Source organism: Ranitomeya imitator, chromosome 3 (genome assembly GCF_032444005.1).
Source record: "Ranitomeya imitator isolate aRanImi1 chromosome 3, aRanImi1.pri, whole genome shotgun sequence".
NCBI lineage: Eukaryota > Metazoa > Chordata > Amphibia > Anura > Dendrobatidae > Ranitomeya > Ranitomeya imitator.
In genome coordinates, this window is record NC_091284.1 from 438,868 (window position 1) to 466,796 (window position 27,929).

Genomic DNA, 27,929 nt, shown 5'->3' on the forward strand with positions numbered 1-27,929 from the left:
GCCCAAACCAGGAGCCCCATGCCAGGAGACCACACCAGGAGCCCCACGCCAGGAACCCGACACCAGGAACCCACGGCAGGGGCCCCACGCCAGGAGCCCATGCCAGAAGCCCACAGCAGAAGACTATGCCGGAGCCCACACCAGGAGCCCCACATCTGGAGCCCCATGCCAGGAGCCCCACGCCAGGAGCCCAAGCCAGGAGCCCCACGGCAGAAGCCCATGCCAGAAGCCCACAGCAGGAGACCATGCCGGAGTCCACGGCAAGAGCCCACACCTGTAACCTCACACCAGGAGCCCTATGCCAGGAGCCCACCCCAGGAGCCCACAGAAGGAGCACATGGCAGCAGCCTCACACCAGGAGCCCAAGCCAGGAGCCCCCCGGCAGGAGCCCACGGCAGAAGCCCACGCCAGGAGTCCACCCCAGTAACCCACAGCAGGAACCCATGCCATAAGCCCCACACCAGGAGCACGATGGCAGGACCTCCACACCAGGAGCCCCATGGCAGGAGCCCAAGCCAGGATCCCCATGCCAGGATCTCCACTGCAGGAGCCCACGCCAGAAGCCCACAGCAGGAGCCCCACGGCAGGAGCCCATGCCAGAAGCTCACGGCAGGACCTCCACACCAGGAGCTCCAAGCCAGGAGACCACAGCAGGAGCCCACGCCAGGTGCCCACAGCAGGAGCCCCATGCCAGATGCCCCACCCCAGGAGCCCCACACCAGGAGCCCACAGCAGGAGCCGACGCCAGGAGCCCCACGCCAGCAGCCCCAAGCCAGGAGCCCCATGTCAGGAGCCCACAGCAGGATCCCACATCAGAAGCCTCACACCAGGAGCCCCACGCCAGGAGCACAAGCCAGGAAGCCCCACACCAGGAGCCCCACGCCAGGAGCACAAGCCAGGAAGCCCCACACCAGGAGCCCCACGCCAGGAAGCTCACACCAGGAGCCGCACAGCAGAAGCCCACGCCAATTCACACTAAACTGTGCCCACTTTTACAGTGTAGCAGAAGTTGTAAAAAATAGGCAAAAAGTCACAAATTACTCTAAGTATGGAGTGTGTCTTAGTTTGCCACTATTTTTACATCCGTGGCAAAAGACTGATAATGCCGAAACCCAACAAGCATTCACCTTCTGCTGCTGCTTTGTCTTTCCTCCATACTTTACACTGCAGATCCTCATGTTTTAGCTTTATACTGTATGACCATAAACTACAAGTAACCACTGGTGAATAAAAATCAATGAGGTAACCAGCGTATAAAGACTGATGGAGGACGTCAGCAATAACCGGAGGAGGAACCCATCGTGAGCGACCCCATATAACTCTGGCAGGTGATCTTACCTCCGGTGACCCGCAGGGTCCTGCTGATGCAGGCAGCTTCTGTCAGAGCCGGGTGAAACACATGGACGGACAGTTCTGCTCCGTTGTCCTCAGCATAGCTGGGAGTGATGTGAGCAGAACATTGACAGCTGTAAGTGGAAAGTCTCTGCCAGCGAATGAAGCGAAGCAGCCCGGGTCTACTGGGGGCCAGCACGGCCGCCATGTCCAGGTGTAGGGGCCCCTGTGTTTGACTGACAGCCCCATTCAGCAGACTCTGACGCTCTACGTCTATATTCACACTACTACCCCCAGCATCCTCATCCCTCATGGCTCGGGCTGAGGGAGCGGGAGCTCTGGATCTCCAGGTGTGGATGGTCTTCATCTCCTCTCCTCGTCTCCTCAGACGTACAGAGATCTCCAGGTCGTTAGGCTTGAAGTTCTGAACATAAAACGTCAGTGTGGTCCTGGTCATGTCAGTCAGCAAATCGCTGCCGGTGATCTCAGAAAGGACTGGAGGATCTACAGGAAGGAGACACAACCGAAATCAGGAGGTATAACAACTAGGGAGCACATCCTGACTGGGAATCCTGCCCGATAATAATAATAATTTTTATTTATATAGCGCCAACATATTCCGCAGCGCTTTACAAATTATAGAGGGGACTTGTACAGACAATAGACATTACAGCATAACAGAAATACAGTTCAATACAGATACCAAGAGGAGTGAGGGCCCTGCTGCTCGCAAGCTACAAACTATGAGGAAAAGGGGAGACACGAGAGGTGGATGGTGACAATTGCTTTAGTTATTCGGACCGGCCATAGTGTAAGGCTCGTGTGTTCATGTAAAGCTGCATGAACCAGTTAACTGCCTAAGTATGTAGCAGTACAGACACAGAGGGCTATTAACTGCATAAAGTGAATGAGAACATGATGCGAGGAACCTTTTTTTTTTTTTTATAAATAGGCCACACAGGGATCGTTAGGTTAATGCATTGAGGCGGTAGGCCAGTCTGAACAAATGAGTTTTTAGGGTACGCTTAAAACTGTGGGGATTGGGGATTAATCGTATTAACCTAGGTAGTGAATTAAAAAGAATCGGCGCAGCACGTGTAAAGTCTTGGAGACGGGAGTGGGAGGTTCTGATTATTGAGGATGCTAACCTGAGGTCATCAGCGGAGCGGAGGGCACGGGTAGGGTGGTAGACTGAGACCAGGGAGGAGATGTAGGGTGGTAATCCATCCCAGCATAACCAGTGATAATCCATCCCAGTATAACCAGTGATAAACCATCCCAGTATAACCAGTGCCCACATCCTGAATGGGAAACCTGCCCGATAATCCATCCCAGTATAACCAGTGATAAACCATCCCAGTATAACCAGTGCCCACATCCTGACTGGGAAACCTGCCCGATAATCCATCCCAGTATAACCAGTGATAAACCATCCCAGTATAACCAGTGATAAACCATCCCAGTATAACCAGTGCCCACATCCTGACTGGGAAACCTGCCCGATAATCCATCCCATCATAACCAGTAATAATCCATCCCAGTATAACCAGTGATAAACCATCCCAGTATAACCAGTGCCCACATCCTAACTGGGAATCCTGCCCAATAATCCATCCCAGCATAACCAGTGATAATCCATCCCAGTATAACCAGTGATAAACCATCCCAGTATAACCAGTGCCCACATCCTGACTGGGAAACCTGCCCGATAATCCATCCCATCATAACCATTAATAATCCATCCCAGTATAACCAGTGATAAACCATCCCAGTATAACCAGTGCCCACATCCTGACTGGGAAACCTGCCCGATAATCCATCCTATCATAACCAGTAATAATCCATCCCAGTATAACCAGTGATAAACCATCCCAGTATAACCAGTGCCCACATCCTGACTGGGAAACCTGCCCGATAATCCATCCCAGTATAACCAGTGATAAACCATCCCAGTATAACCAGTGATAATCCATCCCATCATAACCAGTAATAATCCATCCCAGTATAACCATTGACCACATCCTGACTGACTGGAAAACTTGCCCGATAATCCATCCCAGCATAACCAGTAATAATCCATCCCAGTATAACCAGTAACCACATCCTGACTGGGAAACCTGCCTGATAATCCATCCCAGTATAACCAGTGATAATTCATCCCAATATAACCAGTGACCAGATCATAACTGGTAAATCTGCCAGATAATCCATCCCAGTATAACCAGTGACCACATCCTGACTGCCTGGTACACTGATTGGGAGAGTAGCGGCGCCATGTAATATGGTGTGTCTTGATTGTAATTTCAGCCTGTTGCATGCGTAAGGGGGTGTCATACCTCTACCCCCTTAAGAGTGTATAGTTGTATAAAAAGTCATGATGTTATATGTACTGTATTTATTACACTTAGTTATATGTACTGTATGTGATAGGGTTAGTGCAATACCCTTAGTCGGACACTAGATGGGCAAAATATTATACATAGTTATGTAGGAGGGGCTGTCTGTGTCAAGAGGAAAGTGTCTTCCTGTTTAGAGTTAGTGAGGGCCTAGTGCCTGTGCTGGGCAGATAGCTCTGCAACGTTAAAGTGTTATACCCAGCCATTAAGAGTTCCGGATGGATAACAAGTACAGCTGAGGCAGCAGTGTAAACACAGTTCGGGACAGAAGCTAGAGAAGTGGTCCTTGACCAGTACAGGAACTTAGGTCGCTCACCATGTGGCAGATCATTGCTTGGGCTGATGACCTCCGTACAAGGGCGAAACGGCCAAGGGAATCCTCAAGTGTCATGAGCTCACACAGGGAGGAAGCTGTGTTATCGCAGGAGGCCATACGACCCCGTAATGTACTGCAGGACGTAGGTGAAAGCATAGGGAGAGTGGAGAATGGGAACTGTGTGGAACCTAATGTTGATGATGTAACTGTCAAGAATGTGCTGCGACAAGCAAATAGTAAAGTTCATCATTTTAAGTTTGAAAAGGACTCTGCCTCTTATTGTACAACAGAAGCAGTGGAACTTCAGCCAGCCCGATGGGACCCAGATGATGCAGAGGGTGAAGCGAAAGGTATGCTGCAGAAGGGACATTGTTTACATGTTACTGGGGGCCAGGGCACGCGTAACCAGTTCTTCTCAGCCACGACTACGGCTCTGGCCCTGCCTTTTACACATGTGCTATCTATATATATAATTGTCTAAGGGTTTTTCCGTCTGTCTGTCCTGGAAATCCCGCGTCTCTGATTGGTCGAGGCCGCCAGGCCAGGCCATGTATGACGATGATGTCATAAAGGACGTAGACATCCCGCGTCTCTGATTGGTTGAGGCTGCCAGGCCTCGACCAATCAGCAACGGGCACAGCGACGATGATGTCATAATGGTTGCCATGGCGACGATGATGTCATAAAAGTTGCCTCGACCAACCAGCAACGGGCACAGTGACGATGATGTCATAATGGTTGCCATGGCGACGATGATGTCATAAAGGTTGCCTCAACCAATCAGCGACGGGCACAGTCTGCCGCGAATTCTGGAATCATCATTGTCCATATACTACGGGGACATGCATATTCTAGAATACCCGATGCGTTAGAATCGGGCCACAATCTAGTATCTATATATATAATTGTCTAAGGGTTTTTCCGTCTGTCTGTCTTTCTGTCTGTCTGTCCTGGAAATCCCGCGTCTCTGATTGGTCGAGGCCGCCAGGCCTCGACCAATCAGAGACCGGCACAGCATCGACGTAGAAATCCCGCGTCTCTGGTCGAGGCCTGGCGGCCTCGACCAATCAATCAGCGACGGGCACAGCGACGATGATGTCATAAAGGACGTAGACATCCCGCGTCTCTGATTCAGCGACGGGCACAGTATCAACGTAGATGTCATAATGGTTTCCATGGCGACGATGATGTCATAAAGGTTGCCTCAACCAATCAGCGACGGGCACAGTCTGCCGCTAATTCTGGAATCATCATTTTCCATATACTATGGGAACATGCATATTCTATAATACCCGATGCGTTAGAATCGGGCCACAATCTAGTATATATATATATACCGTATATATATATATATATATATATATATATATATATATATATATATATATATATATATATATATATATACCCACCCACTTCCCCTCCACACGCTTTGGAGGAGTGGGCAGGGACCAGTGGTGTGGGGGGACCAGTAGTGTGAGGGAAGCAGTGGTGGGCGGGAACCAGTGATGGGCAGGGACCAGTGGTGTGAGGGGACCAGTAGTGTGAGGGAAGCAGTGGTGGGCGGGAACCAGTGGTGTAAAGGGACCAGTAGTGTGAGGGGACCAGTGGTATGAGGGGACCAGTGGTGTGAGGGAACCAGTGGCGTGAGGGAACCAGTGGTGTGAGGGGACCAGTGGTGTAAAGGGACCAGTAGTGTGAGGGGACCAGTGGTGTGAGGGAACCAGTGGTGTGAGGGGACCAGTGGTGTGAGGGGACCAGTGGTGTAAAGGGACCAGTAGTGTGAGGGGACGAGTGGTGTGAGGGAACCAGTGGCGTGAGGGGACCAGTGGTGTGAGGGAACCAGTGGTGTGAGGGGACCAGTGGTGTGAGGGGACCAGTGGTGTAAAGGGACCAGTAGTGTGAGGGGACCAGTGGTGTGAGGGAACCAGTGGCGTGAGGGGACCAGTGGTGTGAGGGAACCAGTGGTGTGAGGGAACCAGTGGTGTGAGGGGACCAGTGGTGTGAGGGGACCAGTGGTGTGAGGGGACCAGTGGTGTAAAGGGACCAGTAGTGTGAGGGAACCAGTGGCGTGAGGGAACCAGTGGCGTGAGGGAACCAGTGGCGTGAGGGAACCAGTGGTGTGAGGGAACCAGTGGTGTGAGGGGACCAGTGGTGTGAGGGGACCAGTGGTGTGAGGGGACCAGTGGTGTAAAGGGACCAGTAGTGTGAGGGGACCAGTGGCGTGAGGGAACCAGTGGCGTGAGGGAACCAGTGGCGTGAGGGAACCAGTGGCGTGAGGGAACCAGTCGCGTGAGGGAACCAGTGGTGTGAGGGGACCAGTGCTCACTATATGGCTTTTGGATGAGTATTGCTCGTTGAGGCTGCTGTCTTTGGGAATATTTCTCTATTTTTCCTTATTCATCCCATCATATATTTGGATTGGACATAAATTATATAATCATTATATCTATTATATCAATATAGGGAGTTTCACATTTTGAATTGAAGAACTGAAATAAAATCACTTTTTGATGATATTCTAATTTTGTGAGAAGCATTTGGTGTAGGAACAAGGGGTTTGGGCTCCTGCAGAACTGGGCCGACTTCTCAGTTGGCTACAGGCTCTACGCTAGGGACGGGCTGCACCTCAATGGGGAAGGTGCAGCTGTGTTGGGGGAGAAAATGGCTAGAAGGTTGGAGGAGTGTTTAAACTAGGAATTGGGGGGGGAGGGTATTCAATTTAAAGGAGGGGAAGATAGTGCAGATAGAGACCTGGGCACAAATAAGGAAGTTGGGGGTGGCGGTGGCATGGGGGGTGGGGTTAGAACAGTTAATAATTTAAGAAAGAATAGAGGTACAGAGAGGAACATCAAGTGCATGTATACTAATGCCAGAAGCCTCGCCAACAAAACGAACGAATTAGAACTAATGTTGTTGGAGCATAATGATGACATGGTGGGGATATCTGAAACGTGGCTGGATGAGAGCCATGACTGGGCTGTTAACTTGCAGGGCTATAGTCTGTTCAGAAATGACCGTACAGATAGGCGAGGGGGTGGGGTGTGTCTATATGTAAAATCGTCCTTAAAACCCATCCTGCGTGATAATATAGGTGAATTTAATGAAAATGTAGAATCCCTGTGGGTGGAGATAAGGGGAGGGGGAAAAAATAATAAATTACTGATAGGGGTTTGTTATAAATCTCCAAAAATAATGGAAGCAATGGAGAATATCCTCGTAAAGCAAATAGATGAAGCTGCGACTCAAGGAGAAGTCATTATTATGGGGGACTTCAACTACCCTGAAATAGATTGGGGAACAGAAACCTGCAGTTCCAGCAAAGGTGATCGGGGTCTGACAACTATGAGAGACAATTACCTCTGACAACTGGTTCAGGACCCAACAAGAAGGGGGGCACTGCTAGACCTAATATTAACCAACAGGCCAGACCGCATAGCAAATATAAGGGTTGGGGGTCACTGGGGGAATAGTGATCACAAAATAATAAGTTTTCATGTCTCCTTTAATAAGATGTGTAATAGAGGGGATACAAAGACACTAAACTTCAGGAGGGCAAATTTCCAACGGATGAGAGAGGATCTTGGTGCAATTAACTGGGACGATATCCTGAGATATAAAAATACACAAAGAAAATGGGAGACGTTTATTAGCATCCTGGCTAGGACCTGTGCACAGTATATACTGTATGGGAATAAACATACTAGAAATAGGAAGAAACCAATATGGCTAAATAGAGCTGTAAGGAGCGCAATAAGGGACAAATAGAAAGCATTTAGAGAATTAAAGGAAGTAGGTAGTGAGGAGGCATTAAATAAATACAGAAAATTACATAAATTCTGTAAGTCTACGTTCACATTAGCGTCGGCGACGCAGCGGCGACGCACGGAAAAACGCGTGCGTTGTTTTTGACAAAAATCTGACGCACAGAAAATGCTACATGTAGCGTTTTCTTGCGTCCGACGCTAGCGTCGGAAACGACGCACGTGGCGAAAAACGCCACCAAAACAACGCACGCGTCCCCTATGTTAAACATAGGGGCGCGTCGCCGCTGCGTCGCCGCTGCGTCGCCGACGCAACAGCGACGCACATTAGCGTAACGCTAATGTGAACGTAGCCTAAAAAGCAAATCAAGGCAGCAAAGATTGAGACAGAGAGACTCATTGCCAGAGAGAGTAAAAATAATCCTAAAATATTCTTTAACTACATAAATAGTAAGAAACTAAAAAATGATAGTGTTGGCCCCTTAAAAATAGTCTGGGTGAGATGGTGGATGAGGATGAGGAAAAAGCCAATATGCTAAATGACTTTTTTCATCAGTATTTACACAAGAAAATCCCATGGCGACAAAATGACTAGTGATAAAAATTCCCAATTAAATGTCACCTGCTTAACCCAGCAGGAAGTGCGGCGGCGTCTAAAAATCACTAAAATTAACAAATCTCCGGGCCCGGATGGGATACACCCTCGAGTATTGCAGGAATTAAGTACAGTCATTGATAGACCATTATTTTTAATCTTTAAAGACTCCATAATAACAGGGTCTGTACCACAGGACTGGCGTATAGCAAATGTGGTGCCAATATTCAAAAAGGGGACAAAAACTGAACTCGGAAATTATTGGCCAGTAAGCTTCACCTCTACTGTGGGTAAAATCCTGGAGGGCATTCTAAGAGACGCTATACTGGAGTATCTGAAGAGGAATAACCTCATGACCCAGTATCAGCACGGGTTTACTAGGGACCGTTCATGTCAGACTAATCTGATCAGCTTCTATGAAGAGGTAAGTTCCGGATTGGACCAAGGGAAACCAGTGGATGTAGTGTATATGGACTTTTCAAAAGCTTTTGATACGGTGCCACACAAAAGGTTGATACATAAAATGAGAATACTGGGGATAGGGGAAAATATGTGTAAGTGGGTTGAGAGCTGGCTCAGGGATAGGAAACAAAGGGTGGTTATTAATGGAACACACTCGGACTGGGTAGCGGTTAGCAGTGGGGTACCACAGGGGTCAGTATTGGGCCCTCTTCTTTTTAACATATTTATTAATGACCTTGTAGGGGGCATTCAGAGTAGAATTTCAATATTTGCAGATGACACTAAACTCTGCAGGGTAATCAATACAGAGGAGGACAATTTTATATTACAGGATGATTTATGTAAACTAGAAGCTTGGGCTGATAAATGGCAAATGAACTTTAATGGGGATAAATGTAAGGTCATGCACTTGGGTAGAAGTAATAAGATGTATAATTATGTGCTTAATTCTAAAACTCTGGGCAAAACCGTCAATGAAAAAGACCTGGGTGTATGGGTGGATGACAAACTCATATTCAGTGGCCAGTGTCAAGTAGCTGCTACAAAGGCAAATAAAATAATGGGATGCATTAAAAGAGGCATAGATGCTCATGAGGAGAACATAAATTTACCTCTATACAAGTCACTAGTGCGACCACACTTAGAATACTGTGCACAGTTCTGGTCTCCGGTGTATAAGAAAGACATAGCTGAACTGGAGCGGGTGCAGAGAAGAGCGACCAAGGTTATTAGAGGACTGGGGGGTCTGCAATACCAAGATAGGTTATTACACTTGGGGCTATTTAGTTTGGAAAAACGAAGACTAAGGGGTGATCTTATTTTAATGTATAAATATATGAGGGGACAGTACAAAGACCTTTCTGATGATCTTTTTAATCATAGACCTGAAACAGGGACAAGGGGGCATCCTCTGCGGTTGGAGGAAAAAAGGTTTAAGCATAATAACAGACGCGGATTCTTTACTGTAAGAGCAGTGAGACTATGGAACTCTCTGCCGTATGATGTTGTAATGAGTGATTCATTACTTAAATTTAAGAGGGGACTGGATACCTTTCTGGAAAAGTATAATGTTACAGGGTATATACAATAGATTCCTTGATAGGGCTTTGATCCAGGGAACTAGTCTGATTGCCGTATGTGGAGTCGGGAAGGAATTTTTTTCCCCAATGTGGAGCTTACTCTTTGCCACATGGTTTTTTTTTGCCTTCCTCTGGATCAACATGTTAGGGCATGTTAGGTTAGGCTATGGGTTGAACTAGATGGACTTCTAGTCTTCCTTCGACCTTAATAACTATGTAACTATGTATTAAATAAGGAAATGAATCTGTGTAGACCGCTACATATGAGAGGTATATAATGAATAGGAATACAAAATCATAAATGTAAATAAGGTGCAATAGCACTGTATTTAATATTTATGATTTTGTATTCCTATTCATTATATACCTCTTATATGTAGCGGTATATGTACACAGATTCATTTCCTTATTTAATACAAATGCTTCTCACAAAATTAAAATATCATCAAAAAGTGATTTTATTTCAGTTCTTCAATTCAAAATGTGAAACTCCTATATTCTATTGAGTAATTACACAGAGTGATCTATTTCATGTGTTTATTTTATGTTAATGTTGATAATTATGGCTTACAGCCAATGAAAACCCAAAAGTCATTATCTCAGTAAATTAGAATACTTTATAACACCAGCTGGAAAAATGATTGTAAAATCTGATATGTTGGCCTACTGAAATGTAGGTTAAGTAAATGCACTCAATGCTTGGTCAGGGCTCCTTTTGCATCAATTACCGCATCAATGTGGCGTGGCATGGAGGCGATCAGCCTGTGGCACTGCTGAGGGTTTATGGAAGCCCAGGTTGCTTTGATAGCAGCCTTCAGCTCGTCTGCATTGTTGGGTCTGGTGTCTCATCTTCCTCTTGACAATACTCCATAGATTCTCTATGGGGTTAAGGTCAGGCGAGTTTGCTGCTAATCAAGCCCAGTGATACTGTTGTGTTTACACCAGGTACTGGTACTTGTGGCAGTGTGGACAGGGGCCAAGTCTTGCTGGAGAATTAAATTTCCATCCCCAAAGAGCTTGTCGGCAGAGGGAAGCATGGGGTGCTCTAAAATTTCCTGGAAGATGGCTGCGCTGACTTTGATCTTGATAAAACACAATGGACCTACACCAGCAGATGACATGGCTCCCAAACCATCACTGATTGTGGAGACCTCACACTAGACCTCCAGCAGCTTGGATTGTGGCCTCTCCACTCTTCCTCCAGACTCTGGGACCTTGGAGCACTGAGCAACAGTCCAGTTCTTCTTCTCCTTGGCCCAGATAAGAGGCTTCTGGCGTTGTCTATTGGTTATGAGTGGCCGGACACAAGGAATGTGACACTTGTAGTCCATGTCCTGGAGACGTCTGTGTGTTGTGAAGCAATTACCCCAGCAGCAGTCCGCTCCTTGTGAATCTCCCCCACATTATTGAATGGCCTTTGCTTAACAATCCTTTCCAGGCTGTGGTTATCTCTGTTGCTTGTGCACCTTCTTCTACCACACGTTCTCCTTCCACTCCACTTTCTGTTAATAGGCTTGGATACAGCACTGTGTGAACAGCGGCTTCTTCTACCTTTTGTGTCTTCCCCTCCTTGTGGAGTGTGTCAGTGGCGCCTTCTGGACATCTGTCAGGTCAGCAGTCTTCCCCATGATTGTGGAGCTACTGAAACAGACTAAGGACCTTTATAAACACTCAGGAGCCTTTACAGGTGTTTATTGTTAATTATTCTAATTTACTGAGATAATGACTTGTGTTTCATTGGCTGTAAGCCATAATCATCAACATTAACAGAAATAAACACGTGAAATAGATCACTTTGTGTGTAATGACTCTATATTATATATAAGATTCATTTTTTGTATTCAAGAACTGAAATAATATCACTTTTTGGTGATATTCTAATTTTGTGAGAAGCACGTTTATTTATCCATAGGGAACAACTATCTATACAAATTACTAGATGGTGGCCCGATTCTAACGCATCGGGTATTCTAAAATATGTATGTATGTATGTATGTATGTATGTATATAGCAGCCATGTAGTATATGGCACAGCCCACGTAGCACAGACAGCCACATAGTATATAGCACAGCCACGTAGTATATAGGAGCCACGTAGTATATAGCACAGTCCATGCAGTTTATAACACAGACCACGTAACACAGACAGCCACATAGTATAAAGCACAGCTACGTAGTATATAGCATAGCCACGTAGTATATAGCAGCCACTTAGTATATACCACTGCCCACGTAGTATATAGCACAGCCGAATAGTATATAACACAGCCCACGTAATATATAATACAGCCCACATAGTATATAACACAGCCCACGTAGTATATAACACTGCCCCCGTAGTATATAACACTGCCCCCGTAGTATATAACACTGCCCACGTAGTATATAACACTGCCCACGTAGTATATAACACTGTATATAATCGTATGCAATCCCTAAAAAACTATAAATCTTTATTAAGAACCCACATATTGGTTCACACCACAAAAAATGTCCACAAAATCAAAAAACATACACTGTGCTCACACGAAACACTTAATAAAAATGGGATAACTAGGTGTCCCTAATATATGCTATTCTCGCACCTTCCTACCTGTGGGGGTTGGCACCCTATAGGGGAAACGATATGGCGCCCCCACTCCACGGCGGCTGTCCCTAGGGGCTCTGTAGTACCCTATATCCCCTAGGGAAACCCACTACCCACAGATTAGGGAAACCGCTGTAGATAGACAGAGGTGCTCCTATGCTAAAGGAACCCTAGATCCCCACAAATATAAAAAACAAAATAAGGAACACAGTAGGCAAAAAATGTTGGCATTATTGGCGATAAAGGAGAGGGATATTTAGCCTAAATGCTTATAGGGCCATAATATCTGTGATAGGAGAGTCAATTATAGTGCCCCAATACAGCCACAGACATGTCCATATATTAAATATCACCACTATAGCAAAGGACTGAAAGCACTTATCTCCCTTCGCCTGCCAATTGCCATACAGATGAACAGCGCCTCTACGCGTTTCGCCCAATTGGGCTCCTCAGGAGGCTCGATAGTACGATAGGTAGTGTCCTGATGCGGTGTGATAGTAATGAATAACTCTGATACCTACTTCTCTTTAAAGCCTACCGCCATGTGTGCGCTTGGAGGCGTGTGACGTCACTGCCCGGCTCACTTCCGGGTACCTGCCGCACATCATATTCCTACAGCGCATGCTCCCGCTGAGCCGCAATTTTCAGTCGGTGGATATCCCCTGTCTCACCTTGCTGACTCATTTCCGGGTACTGTTTACATACATCGCTTATGCTCCTCCTGACCCACACAGCCATACCGGGTGTAATAGCGGCACCATACCTCTTGCGCCGAAGTGCCATGTGCGGCTACAGCAACCCCGAACTACTTCCGGGTGATGTCACCACAATAAAGAGCCTATGCGCATGCCCAACCTTCACAACCTACAGCGCATGCCCGAAACTAACATTCCCAAACTCAGAATGCAGCAATACCACCGCGCGTGCGCCTTCCCACCTCACAGCCCCTTTCTTCTCCCCTTGACTCCGGCATCACATCACCGGCACCCAAAGTAGATCAATCTCTACATCACCCCCATAGCATATCATTCTAGATAGATAACACGATGTACACATGAGGTATAGCACGGAGTCCCACACAGTACTGTGCTCCATGGAACATATGATAGCGTCAAGTGCTTGAAAATGTAAAAAGTCTATCAACCCTTGGTCTCATAATAATTTTTAATAAAGATAAATAAAGATGGTACTTTCTATTGTTTTACAGTACTGTGCTCTATGGAACATATGATAGCGTTGGGTACTTGAGAGTGTAACAAGTCTACTGGCACTTGGACTAATAATAATTTTTGATAACGATATATAAATATGATACTTTCTACTGTTTTGGTAGAGATAATATCCACTACAGATAGGGGGCGGGGAACCGGGGAAGGAGATTGACTACGGGGAGAGAGGGGGGGGGGGAAATGGTTTCGAGGGCATAAAATCTGACGGTAGGATTAAAGAACAGTGATGCCATAACTAATCTCTTACAGTAATCTGTAATCCCCAATTTCCCTCTGGGAGAATAAAGACAAAAAATTGGAACTAACGCCGACATTTCCCAAGAGTTGTCCTCTTTTATCTCCAAATATATAGGCTTCCCTTCCCTTCCCACAAGACCATTCTGAGGAGAGAATGTGAATGGATCTTCAGAATGGATAGCATGGAGCCAAAAGGAATGAATGAACAACTGTCATTTGCCTGCTTTTTGTAAGGGAAGCCTATATATTTGGAGATAAAAGAGGACAAGTCTTGGGAAATGTCGGCGTTAGTTCCAATTTTTTGTCTTTATTCTCCCAGAGGGAAATTGGGGATTTACAGATTACTGTAAGAGATTAGTTATGGCATCACTGTTCTTTAATCCTACCGTCAGATTTTATGCCCTCGAAACCATTCCCCCCCCCCTCTCTCCCCGTAGTCAATCTCCTTCCCCGGTTCCCCGCCCCCTATCTGTAGTGGATATTATCTCTACCAAAACAGTAGAAAGTATCATATTTATATATCGTTATCAACAATTATTATTAGTCCAAGTGCCAGTAGACTTGTTACACTCTCAAGTACCCAACGCTATCATATGTTCCATAGAGCACAGTACTGTAAAACAATAGAAAGTACCATCTTTATTTATCTTTATTAAAAATTATTATGAGACCAAGGGTTGATAGACTTTTTACATTTTCAAGCACTTGACGCTATCATATGTTCCATGGAGCACAGTACTGTGTGGGACTCCGTGCTATACCTCATGTGTACATCGTGTTATCTATCTAGAATGATATGCTATGGGGGTGATTTAGAGATTGATCTACTTTGGGTGCCGGTGATGTGATGCCGGAGTCAAGGGGAGAAGAAAGGGGCTGTGAGGTGGGAAGGCGCACGCGCGGTGGTATTGCTGCATTCTGAGTTTGGGAATGTTAGTTTCGGGCATGCGCTGTAGGTTGTGAAGGTTGGGCATGCGCATAGGCTCTTTATTGTGGTGACATCACCCGGAAGTAGTTCGGGGTTGCTGTAGCCGCACATGGCACTTCGGCGCAAGAGGTATGGTGCCGCTATTACACCCGGTATGGCTGTGCGGGTCAGGAGGAGCATGCGCGATGCAAGCGATGTATGTAAACAGTACCCGGAAATGAGTCAGCAAGGTGAGACAGGGGATATCCACCGACTGAAAATTGCGGCTCAGCGGGAGCATGCGCTGTAGGAATATGATGTGCGGCAGGTACCCGGAAGTGAGCCGGGCAGTGACGTCACACGCCTCCAAGCGCACACATGGCGGTAGGCTTTAAAGAGAAGTAGGTATCAGAGTTATTCATTACTATCACACCGCATCAGGACACTACCTATCGTACTATCGAGCCTCCTGAGGAGCCCAATTGGGCGAAACGCGTAGAGGCGCTGTTCATCTGTATGGCAATTGGCAGGCGAAGGGAGATAAGTGCTTTCAGTCCTTTGCTATAGTGGTGATATTTAATATATGGACATGTCTGTGGCTGTATTGGGGCACTATAATTGACTCTCCTATCACAGATATTATGGCCCTATAAGCATTTAGGCTAAATATCCCTCTCCTTTATCGCCAATAATGCCAACATTTTTTGCCTACTGTGTTCCTTATTTTGTTTTTATATTTGTGGGGATCTAGGGTTCCTTTAGCATAGGAGCACCTCTGTCTATCTACAGCGGTTTCCCTAATCTGTGGGTAGTGGGTTTCCCTAGGGGATATAGGGTACTACAGGGTCCCTAGGGACAGCCGCCGTGGAGTGGGGGCGCCATATCGTTTCCCCTATAGGGTGCCAACCCCCACAGGTAGGAAGGTGCGAGAATAGCATATATTAGGGACACCTAGTTATTCCATTTTTATTAAGTGTTTCGTGTGAGCACAGTGTATGTTTTTTGATTTTGTGGTAATTTTTTTGTGGTGTGAACCAATATGTGGGTTCTTAATAAAGATTTATAGTTTTTTAGGGATTGCATACGATTATATATTTTTGAGACCCTAGTTATACAATTTCTTTTTCTAAATAGTATATAACACTGCCCACGTAGTATAACACTGCCCACGTAATATACACCATGTTCCAAATTATTATGCAAATGACATTTTTCTCGGATTTTCCTAAATGGTCGGTGCAAATGACAGTCGGTCTAATAAAAGTCATCACCCGTTAGAGTATATGCAGCGCCCCAGAGTCCTGGTCGTTGCAGTGATGTCGTTCTTCCACCAGGGGGAGCGATGTTACGTCTGATGGCACCAAAGGAGTTTACCCTGCCAGGTATCACAGCCACACACACACACTTCACACGCCGGCCACCAGGGGGAGCTAAGGGTTCTATCTATTAGGCCACTCCTCACACTTGGGTAAAACTGGGGGTTTGGTTAGGAAGTGAGGCAGACGGAGGCAGTTCGTTGGAGAAGGAGTAAGGAGGAGGAGAGGAGGCGACTGAGCTCGGCTGTTGTGAATTCTGTTGTCGAACTCCCTCCTGTGGTCGTGAATGGTACTTCGGCGAGTTCTGTCTATGGGCTCCCTCTGGTGGCTATGAGTGAAGCTGCTGCTCCTGAGGTTCCTTACACAGGTGACGTGGTTTATCCTTTGGTTGGCTTCTCTATTTAACTCCACTCAGATCGTTACTCCATGCCAGCTGTCAATGTTTTAGCATTGGTTCAGTTCGCTCCTGGATCTGCCTGGTGACCTGTCTTCTCCTGCAGTAGCTAAGTTCCTTATTGTTATTTTTGCTCATTGTTTCTTTGTCCAGCTGGTTATCCTGATTTTGTCTTGCTAGCTGGAAGCTCTGGGATGCAGAGTGGCCCCCCCCCCCCCCGCACCTTGAGTCGGTGCGGAGGTCTTTTTTGCACACTCTGCGTGGTCTTTTGTAGGTTTTTGTGCTGACCGCAAAGATTCCTTTCCTATCCTCTGTCTATTTAGTAAGTCTGGCCTCTCTTTGCTGAAACCTATTTCATTTCTGCGTTTGTGACTTTCATCTTTTCTCACAGTCATTATATGTGGGGGGCTGCCTATTCCTTTGGGGAATTTCTCTAAGGCAAGGTAGGCTTTATTTTCTATCTCTAGGGCTAGCTAGCTCTGAGGCTGTGACGAGGTGCCTAGGGAGCGTCAGGAGCGCTCCACGGCTATTTTTAGTGTGTGTGATCGGATTAGGGCTTGCGGTCAGCAGAGCTCCCACATCCCAGAGCTCGTCCTGTATGAGTTTAACTATCAAGTCGGGTGCTCCTAACCACGAGGTCCATAACAGTACAGCTGGCCCAAAGTATTAATGCATCTCAATAGAGGGATAAGAGGACTTCTGAGACCATTTTTTTTTCTTTGCACTGTGTTTTGTCTTTCTTTTCCCCTAGACCTTTGGGTGGTTCAGGACACAGGTGTAGAGATGGACATTCAGGGTCTGTCCGCTTGTGTGGATCATCTCACTGAAAGGGTACAAAACATTCAAGATTTTGTGGTTCAGAATCTTATGTTAGAGCCTAGAATTCCTATTCCTGATTTATTTTCTGGGGATAGATCTAGATTCTTGAATTTCAAAAATAATTGTAATCTGTTTCTAGCTTTGAAACCCCGCTCCTCTGGTGACCCCGTTCAACAAGTAAAAATTATTATTTCTTTGTTGCGTGGTGACCCTCAAGACTGGGCATTTTCCCTTGCGCCAGGAGATCCTGCATTGCGAGATGTAGATGCGTTTTTTCTGGCGCTTGGATTGCTTTATGATGAACCTAATTCAGTGGATCAGGCAGAGAAAGTCTTGCTGGCTTTGTGTCAGGGTCAAGATGAAGCGGAGGTGTACTGTCAGAAGTTTAGAAAGTGGTCTGTGCTTACTCAGTGGAATGAGTGTGCCCTGGCGGCAATTTTCAGAAAGGGTCTTTCTGAAGCCCTTAAGGATGTCATGGTGGGATTTCCCACGCCTGCTGGTCTGAATGAGTCTATGTCCTTGGCCATTCAGATCGATCGGCGCATGCGTGAGCGCAAAGCTGTGCACCATCTGGCGGTATTCTCTGAGCATAGGCCTGAGCCTATGCAATGTGATAGGACTTTGACCAGAGCTGAACGGCAAGAACACAGACGTCGGAATGGGCTGTGTTTTTACTGTGGTGAATCCACTCATGCTATCTCCGATTGTCCTAAGCGCACTAAGCGATTCGCTAGGTCTGCCACCATTGGTACGGTACAGTCTAAATTTCTTCTGTCCGTTACTCTGATTTGCTCTCTGTCGTCCTATTTTGTAATGGCATTTGTGGATTCAGGCGCTGCCCTGAATTTGATGGACTTGGAGTTTGCCAGGCGCTGTGGTTTTTTCTTGGAGCCCTTGCAGTATCCTATTCCATTGAGAGGAACTGATGCTACGCCTTTGGCCAAGAATAAGCCTCAGTACTGGACTCAATTGATCATGCACATCAGGAGGATATTCTCTTTTTGGTGTTGCATAAGCTGCATGATGTGGTCGTTTTGGGGTTGCCATGGCTACAGGTCCATAATCCAGTATTGGATTGGAAATCTATGTCTGTGTCCAGCTGGGGTTGTCAGGGGGTACATGGTGATGTTCCATTGCTGTCAATTTCGCCTTCCACTCCTTCTGAAGTCCCTGAGTTTTTATCAGATTACCGGGATGTATTTGAAGAGCCCAAATCTGGTGCCTTACCTCCTCATAGGGATTGCGACTGTGCTATTAATTTGATTCCTGGTAGTAAGTTTCCTAAGGGCCGTCTGTTTAATTTATCTGTGCCAGAGCACGCCGCTATGCGGAGTTATATAAAGGAATCATTGGAGAAGGGTCATATTCGTCCGTCGTCGTCACCATTGGGAGCAGGGTTCTTTTTTGTGGCCAAGAAGGAGGGTTCTTTGAGACCTTGTATTGATTACCGCCTTCTTAATAAGATCACAGTCAAATTTCAGTATCCTTTGCCGCTGCTGTCTGATTTATTTGCTCGGATTAAGGGGGCTAGTTGGTTCACCAAGATAGATCTTCGAGGGGCGTATAATCTTGTGCGAATTAAACAGGGCGATGAATGGAAAACAGCATTTAATACGCCCGAGGGCCATTTTGAGTACCTGGTTATGCCATTCGGGCTTTCTAATGCTCCATCTGTGTTTCAGTCCTTTATGCATGACATCTTCCGAGAGTACCTGGATAGATTTATGATTGTATATTTGGATGACATTTTGGTCTTTTCGGATGATTGGGAGTCTCATGTGAAGCAGGTCAGAATGGTGTTCCAGGTCCTTCGTGCGAATTCCTTGTTTGTGAAGGGGTCAAAGTGTCTCTTTGGAGTTCAGAAGGTTTCATTTTTGGGTTTAATTTTTTCCCCTTCTACTATCGAGATGGACCCTGTTAAAGTTCAGGCCATTTACGATTGGACTCAGCCGACATCTGTGAAGAGGTTGCAGAAGTTCCTGGGCTTTGCTAATTTTTATCGTCGCTTCATCGCTAACTTTTCCAGTATTCCTAAACCGTTGACTGATTTGACCAAGAAAGGTGCTGATGTGGTCAATTGGTCTTCTGCGGCTGTAGCGGCTTTTCAGGAGTTGAAGCGTCGTTTTGCTTCTGCCCCTTTGTTGTGCCAGCCAGATGTTTCGCTCCCTTTTCTGGTGGAGGTTGATGCTTCTGAAATTGGAGCAGGGGCTGTTTTGTCGCAAAGAAGTTCTGATGGCTCCCTGTGCCTTCTTTTCTAGAAAATTCTCGCCTGCTGAGCGCAATTATGATGTGGGCAATCGGGAGTTGTTGGCCATGAAGTGGGCATTTGAGGAGTGGCGACATTGGCTTGAAGGAGCTAAACATCGCATGGTGGTCTTGACGGATCACAAGAATTTGACTTATCTCGAGTCTGCCAAACGGTTGAATCCTAGACAGGCTCGATGGTCGCTCTTTATCTCCCGTTTTGATTTTGTGGTTTCATACCTTCCGGGATCTAAGAATGTGAAGGCTGATGCCCTGTCAAGGAGTTTTGTGCCTGACTCTCCGGGTGTTCCGGAGCCGGCGGGTATTCTTAAAGAAGGGGTAATTTTGTCTGCCATTTCCCCTGATTTGCGGCGTGTGCTGCAAAAGTTTCAGGCTGATAGACCTGACCGTTGTCCTACGGAGAAACTGTTTGTCCCTGATAGATGGACTGGTAGAGTTATCTCGGAGATTCATTGTTCAGTATTGGCTGGTCATCCTGGAATCTTTGGTACCAAAGATTTGGTGGCTAGATCTTTTTGGTGGCCTTCTTTGTCACGGGATGTGCGTTCTTTTGTGCAGTCCTGTGGGATTTGTGCTCCGGCTAAGCCCTGCTGTTCTCGTGCCAGTGGGTTGCTTTTGCCCTTGCCGATTCCGAAGAGGCCCTGGACGCATATTTCCATGGATTTTTATTTCTGATCTCCCTGTTTCTCAAACGATGTCGGTCATTTGGGTGGTTTGTGATCGCTTCTCTAAGATGGTCCATTTGGTACCCTTATCTAAACTGCCTTCCTCCTCTGATTTGGTGCCATTGTTTTTCCAGCATGTGGTTCGTTTGCATGGCATTCCGGAGAACATCGTCTCGGACAGAGGTTCCCAGTTTGTTTCGAGGTTTTGGCGGTCCTTTTGCGCTAAGATGGGCATTGATTTGTCTTTTTCTTCGGCTTTCCATCCTCAGACTAATGGCCAAACCGAACGAACTAATCAGACTTTGGAGACATATCTGAGATGCTTTGTTTCTGCTGATCAGGATGATTGGGTGTCCTTCTTGCCTTTGGCTGAGTTCGCCCTTAATAATCGGGCCAGCTCGGCTACTTTAGTTTCTCCTTTTTTCTGCAATTCTGGTTTCCATCCTCGTTTCTCTTCAGGGCAGGTTGAGCCTTCGGACTGTCCTGGTGTGGATGTGGTGGTGGACAGGTTGCAGCCGATTTGGACTCATGTGGTGGACAATTTGACATTGTCCCAGGAGAAGGCTCAACGTTTCACTAACCGCCAGCGTTGTGTTGGTCCCCGACTTCGTGTTGGGGATTTGGTTTGGTTGTCATCTCGTCATGTTCCTATGAAGGTTTCCTGTCCTATGTATAAGCCTCGTTTCATTGGACCATATAAGATTTCTGAGGTTCTTAATCCTGTATCATTTCATTTGGACCTTCCAGCTTCAGTTGCCATCCATAATGTGTTCCATAGGTCGTTGTTGCGGAGATATGGTTCCCTCCGTTGATCCTCCTGCCCCGGTGTTGGTCGAGGGGGAGTTGGAGTATGTGGTGGAGAAGATTTTGGATTCTCGTGTTTCGAGACGGAAACTCCAGTACCTAGTCAAGTGGAAGGGTTATGGTCAAGAAGATAATTCCTGGGTTTTTGCCTCTGATGTTCATGCTGCCGATCTTGTTTGTGCCTTTCATTTGGCTCATCCTGATCGGCCTGGGGGCTCTGGTGAGGGTTCAGTGACCCCTCCTCAAGGGGGGGGTACTGTTGTGAATTCTGTTGTCGAACTCCCTCCTGTGGTCGTGAATGGTACTTCGGCGAATTCTGTCTATGGGCTCCCTCTGGTGGCTATGAGTGAAGCTGCTGCTCCTGAGGTTCCTTACACAGGTGACATGGTTTATCCTTTGGTTGGCTTCTCTATTTAACTCCACTTAGATCGTTACTCCATGCCAGCTGTCAATGTTTTAGCATTGGTTCAGTTCGCTCCTGGATCTGCCTGGTGACCTGTTGTCACCACCTCGCAGTCCGGGGCGCCTTCTTTCTCTTCCCCGCCTGCTCTTACCTCTTCTGGTCCTGTCCTTTGCCAGCAGGGTCACGCTCTGGTCGTCCGCCGGCGCTCCGGGGTCCGTCCCTGCAGACATGCTGCCCGGGTCCTTGCTCCCATGTCTGCGGCACTTCCTCCTTTCTCTCCCTCTCCTAGGGAGTGCATAGGGGGCGGGCAGGTGAGCTCTCTGGCTTCTTAAAGGGTCAGCCCCTCCCTACTCACTGCCCTTCCTCCCGGCCTATCACCTGAAGGCTGGAGGTTTATAAGGATCTCAGTCACTCCTGGACGCCGCCTGGGCAACTTCTATTATCCTGAAGTTGCTGCTCCAGGTCTTAAGGTACCTTCACACATAACGATATTGTTAACGATATCGTTGCTTTTTGTGACGTAGCAACGATATCGTTAATGAAATCGTTATGTGTGACAGCGACCAACGATCAGGCCCCTGCTGGGAGATCGTTGGTCGCTGAATAAAGTCCAGAACTTTATTTCGTCGCTGGACTCTTGCTGACATCGCTGGATCGGCGTGTGTGACACCGATCCAGCGATGTCTTCACTGGTAACCAGGGTAAACATCGGGTAACTAAGCGCAGGGCCGCGCTTAGTAACCCGATGTTTACCCTGGTTACCATCCTAAAAGTAAAAAAAAACAAACGCTACATACTTACCTACAGCCGTCTGTCCTCCAGCGCTGTGCTCTGCACTCCTCCTGTACTGGCTGTGAGCGTCGGTCAGCCGGAAAGCAGAGCGGTGACGTCACCGCTCTGCTTTCCGGCCGCTGTGCTCACACAGACAGTACAGGAGGAGTGCAGAGCACAGCGCTGGAGGACAGACGGCTGTAGGTAAGTATGTAGCGTTTGTTTTTTTTTACTTTTAGGATGGTAACCAGGGTAAACATCGGGTTACTAAGCGCGGCCCTGCGCTTAGTTACCCGATGTTTACCCTGGTTACCGGCATCGTTGGTTGCTGGAGAGCGGTCTGTGTGACAGCTCTCCAGCGACCAAACAGCGACGCTGCAGCGATCCGGATCGTTGTCGGTATCGCTGCAGCGTCGCTTAATGTGAAGGTACCTTTATCCTGCTAGGCTTATCAGTCCAATTTGCCTGTCTTACTCTGTGTTCCTTTTTCCCTAGGATCTAGTCTGGTCTCCACAGCATCCGGAGTCCAGTATCCTGTGTGGTTCCCTGCAGTCTTCTTCCTGCTTCCAAGTTCCACATTCAGCCCTGTTTTGTTTATTAATTTCTTCCTACCTCCTAGGTCGGTTTAACACAGGTGTCTGCCTCATCGGACCCTCTATTGGTGGCCTAGGGGAAATCCCTGTATAGGGGTCACTCCAAGCCTTGGTCTCCTTAGAGGCTTTCTGGTGTTGTGGTCCTGTGGCCTTCCTTTGGGGTGTCTCCCCTAGTGTTTGTATTACTGTACAATAAAGCGTTTGAACCTGCTTTCCTGGTCTGGTTCTCCCTTCCTGGTATCAGTAACCGCTGTATTTGCGGTCCAGTGGGTCCACCTGATAGACACGTCTGTAGGGCGTGACAGATTTTGCTCAGGCCATGGACCCCGCTGATGCCAGGTTCGATGCTCAGAGGGAGCTTGCTAGTCTCCGCCAGAGCCAGGAACAGGTAGTTGCGTTCATGCGTACCCTTGAGGCCCGTCTAGCTTCCCCTCAGGGGGTAGATGCATCTTTCTCCTCATCTTGCAGATCTCCATCAGGAGTTGGATCAACAAGGACGGATGCAGACCCAGATGCTGAGTTACATGACGTCTGTGGATGAGCGGCTTTCGAATCTGCAGCGATCTCCTTCTGCTCTGGTTGCCGCACCCGTGTTGGATCCCAGTGCCGTAGGAGGCGTCTACTCTTCCCCTCGCCTCTGCAAACCCACCAGGTACTCTGGGGATCCAAAGATGTGCAGGGGTTTCATCAACCAATGCCAGCTGCATTTCAGGCTTCTCCCTCATCAATACCCTACGGATGTGGCAAAAGTGGCCTTTCTGGCATCACACCTGGAGGGCGAGGCCTTGGCCTGGTTCAACCCACTACTGGAGAGGACCCCATTGTATCCGATTTGCGGGCCTTTTTGGACACCTTTCGGAAGATCTTTGATGAGCCAGGTCGGGTGGCTTCTGCCATGGAGGAGTTGTTCAACTTACAACAAGGTACTCTGTCGGTTGGCCAATACGCCATACAGTTTCGCACTTTGGCTTCTGAGCTTCGCTGGTCTGACGAGCCCCTGATCGGTGTCTTTCGGAGAGGGTTATCCAGTCGCCTGAAGGACGAGCTCGCCGTACGAGATCTTCCCGGTACCCTGGATGAATACATCTCCCTTGCCGTCCGGATAGATCGCCGCCTACAAGAACGCACCAAGGAGAGAACCCAGGAGAAAAGACCACCTCGATTGGCTCCCTCTTTTCTGAGGCCCCTGCTTCTTCTGCTGAAGCACCCGAACCCATGGAGGTGGATCGTCTCCGGCTGAGTCCCCGGGAGCGTGAGGAGAGAGTCGCCCGGAGGTTGTGTCTCTATTGTGGTGGCTCCAACCATTTCCGCCGGCAATGTTCCAGAAGACCGGAAAACTTCTCCACCTAGGACAGGTAAGAGAGGCCATCCTAGGTGAGAGTGATACCTCTCTACCGTTAACTGTTTCCATACAGGTGAAAGTCGGTGACAGGCGATTCTCAGAGTTGGCGTATTTGGACTCGGGATCTGCAGGTAACTTTATTCAGCGAGACATGGCTCTCCGCCTCGGCATTCCTATACACCCCCTGCAGCATCCCCGCATCATCACCACCATAGATTGGAGACTCCTACTAGATTCCGTTGAGGGCATTACCAGTGAGGTGGAGCTTCAGATCGGAGCTCTCCATGCTGAGAGGATTGCCTTTTACGTGCTACCCACTCTCTCTCCGCCTTTCATGCTCGGTCTGCCATGGCTGCGTACGCATGAGCCAGTCATAGACTGGCGAAGTGGGGAGATCCAGCGTTGGGGTTCGGCCTGCCATAGCCGTTGCCTGCTGTCCATCCGGCCTATCCGTTTGCCTCCCTCACCTACGTCCTTGCCCGGACTTCCAAAGGCCTACTGGGCATTTGCGGATGTCTTCGATAAACGAGAAGCAGAGGTCTTGCCCCCGCACAGGCCTTATGATTGTCCAATCGATTTGGTTCCAGGTGCTTCTTTTCCTACAGGACGAATCTACCCTCTGTCCCCTGCTGAGACTCAGGCGATGTCAGAATACGTCACAGACAGCTTGGCCCGGGGATTCATCCGGAGGTCCACATCCCCTGTGGGAGCCGGGTTCTTCTTCGTGAAAAAGAAGGACGGGTCCTTGCGTCCTTGCATTGACTACCGCGGATTAAACGCTATCACGGTAAAGAATAAGTACCCACTGCCTCTTATTCCAGAACTCTTCGATCGGCTCCGGGGAGTCCGGATCTTCACCAAGCTGGACCTGCGAGGGGCTTACAACCTTGTCCGCATCCGGGCCGGTGACGAGTGGAAAACCGCCTTCAACACCCGTGATGGTCACTTCGAGTACCGGGTGATGCCCTTCGGACTGTGCAACGCACCAGCCGTTTTCCAGGAGTTCGTGAACGACGTCTTCAGTGACATGCTGTACGTATGTGTAGTGGTATACCTGGATGACATCTTGGTTTTCTCCCCAGACCTACCCACACACAGAAGAGACGTCCGACGAGTTCTCCTTCGATTACGGGAGAACCGCTTGTATGCCAAGTATGAGAAATGCCTCTTCGAGCGGTCTTCTCTGCCGTTCCTTGGATACATCGTCTCTGACTCTGGGCTGGAGATGGATCCTAACAAGGTGTCGGCCATCATGAACTGGCCTCGGCCGGTCGGGATCAAAGCCATCCAGCGGTTCGTAGGATTCGCCAACTACTACCGGCAGTTTATCCAGCACTTCTCGGATCTGGTCAAGCCTCTCACAGCACTCACACGCAAGGGAATACCTGCTAATGGATGGACTCCAGAGGCCGAGTGTTCCTTCCAGGCACTCAAACGGGCCTTCTCCTCCGCACCAGCCCTGCACAGGCCCGTCGCTGAGAAGCAGTTCTTTCTGGAGGTGGACGCATCCTCCACAGGTGCCGGGGCCGTCCTCACGCAGAAAGCCGCCTCCGGACGCATGGTATCTTGCGGCTTCTTTTCGAAGGCCTTTACCCCCTGTGAGCGGAATTACTCCATTGGTGACCGTGAGTTGCTTGCCATCAAGATGGCCTTGGAGGAGTGGCGTTACCTCCTAGAGGGAGCGGTGCACCCGGTGGTGATCTACACCGACCACAAGAACTTGGCCTTTCTCCAGTCTGCCCAGAGGCTCAATCCTCGTCAGGCCCGTTGGTCTTTATTCTTTGCTCGGTTTGACTACAGTCTTCATTTTTGTCCCGCAGATAAGAATATCAAGGCTGACGCCCTCTCCCGGTCTTTTCTTACCAACGATCAGGAGGAGGAACCTCGTCCCATCATCGATCCATCCAAGGTGATCATGGTTGCCCTGCTTTGACTGTCACAGGTACCTCCTGGTAAGACGCTGGTGCCCGAACTGAGTCGAGAACGCATCCTTCGCTGGGGACATTCCTCCTTACTAGCCGGCCACGCGGGTCTGACAAAGACTCTACAGTTGATCGGTCGGCACTACTGGTGGCCTGGGATGCGTTAAGAGGTGTCAGACTATGTCTCAGCCTGTTCTTCCTGTGCTCGCAACAAGACCCCCAAACGGCTTCCCACCGGTCAACTCTTGCCCTTGCCTATACCATCAAAACCATGGCAACACATTGCGATGGACTTCATCACGGATCTCCCTACATCCTCTGGGAATACAGTCATCTGGGTCGTGGTGGACAGATTTTCCAAGATGAGTCACTTCGTTTCTCTGCCTGGTCTTCTTTCGGCACCCAAGCTGGCCGAGTTGTTTGTTCAACATATCCTCCGGTTGCATGGGTTACCCTCCAACATTGTTTCCGATAGGGGAGTACAATTCGTGTCCCGATTCTGGCGGTCTCTCTGCAGGAAACTCGATATTGCCTTGGACTTCTCTTCGGCTTATCATCCACAGTCTAACGGACAGGTGGAACGGGTAAACCAGGTGTTGGCAGGTTTTCTACGACACTTTGTCAACGCACACCACGACAACTGGACATCCCTACTGCCTTGGGCGGAGTTCTCGTACAATAATCATGTTGGTGAGTCCTCTCGTAACACTCCATTTTTTATTGTATATGGGCAACACCCGAGGATCCCGACTCCCTTGGACATCGCGACTCCCAATCCTGCAGCAGAGGCCGTGGCTCGCGACTTCGCCAACATCTGGAACAAGACTCGTGAGGCTCTTGTGAAAGCATCCCAGCGCATGAAGGACCATGCCGACAAGAGAAGACTTGATGCCCAGATGTTTCAACCGGGAGACAAGGTATGGTTATCAGCCAAGTACGTCCGCCTTAAGGTGCCCTCCTTCAAGCTCGGACCTCGGTACATCGGACCGTTCGAGGTGTCCCGGAGACTCAACGATGTGTGCTATCGGCTACTACTGCCTCCTTCTTTGCGAATACATAATTCTTTCCACCGTTCCCTCCTCAAACCTGTGATCCTCAACCGCTTCTCCCAGGATCCGGGAGAGCATCCTCCTCTGATTTCGGCCAATGACGAGTATGAAATCAGTGCCATCCTGGACGTGAAGAAGAGAGGGCGTGCCACATGGTACCTGGTCGACTGGAAGGGGTTTGGTCCTGAGGAGAGGTCCTGGGAGCCGGAGGGCAACGTCCATGCTCCTCGTCTCCTACGGCGGTTCTTTGCCAGTCGCCTCCCGGGGGGGCCTGGAGGAGGGGGGTACTGTCACCACCTCGCAGTCCGGGGCGCCTTCTTTCTCTTCCCCGCCTGCTCTTACCTCTTCTGGTCCTGTCCTTTGCCAGCAGGGTCACGCTCCGGTCGTCCGCCGGCGCTCCGGGGTCCGTCCCTGCAGACATGCTGCCCGGGTCCGTGCTCCCATGTCTGCTGCATAGGGGCGGGCAGGTGAGCTCTCTGGCTTCTTAAAGGGTCAGCCCCTCCCTACTCACTGCCCCTCCTCCCGGCCTATCACCTGAAGGCTGGAGGTATATAAGGATCTCAGTCACTCCTGGATGCCACCTGTTATGATCTGGTAATTCAGTACCACAATGGACATAGAAGTCAGAGCACATACAGTGACCTGACAATAACCCAAAAACATAGAACGAGCTCTGAGACGT

The 27,929-nt window shown here is 48.5% G+C and overlaps 1 protein-coding gene across 1 annotated transcript in view; it reads right to left on the minus strand.

Moving 5' to 3' along the window:
* LOC138671501 (uncharacterized) overlaps positions 1–27,929 on the minus strand; it is a gene marked incomplete at its 3' end in the record, with an annotated part of 224,974 nt that overhangs the window by 29,067 nt on the left and 167,978 nt on the right. Inside the window, exon 7 of the mRNA XM_069759677.1 lies at positions 1,339–1,836. Within this exon, the coding sequence (XP_069615778.1) occupies positions 1,339–1,836 (498 nt within the window). The remainder of the gene's footprint in view (positions 1–1,338; positions 1,837–27,929) is intronic.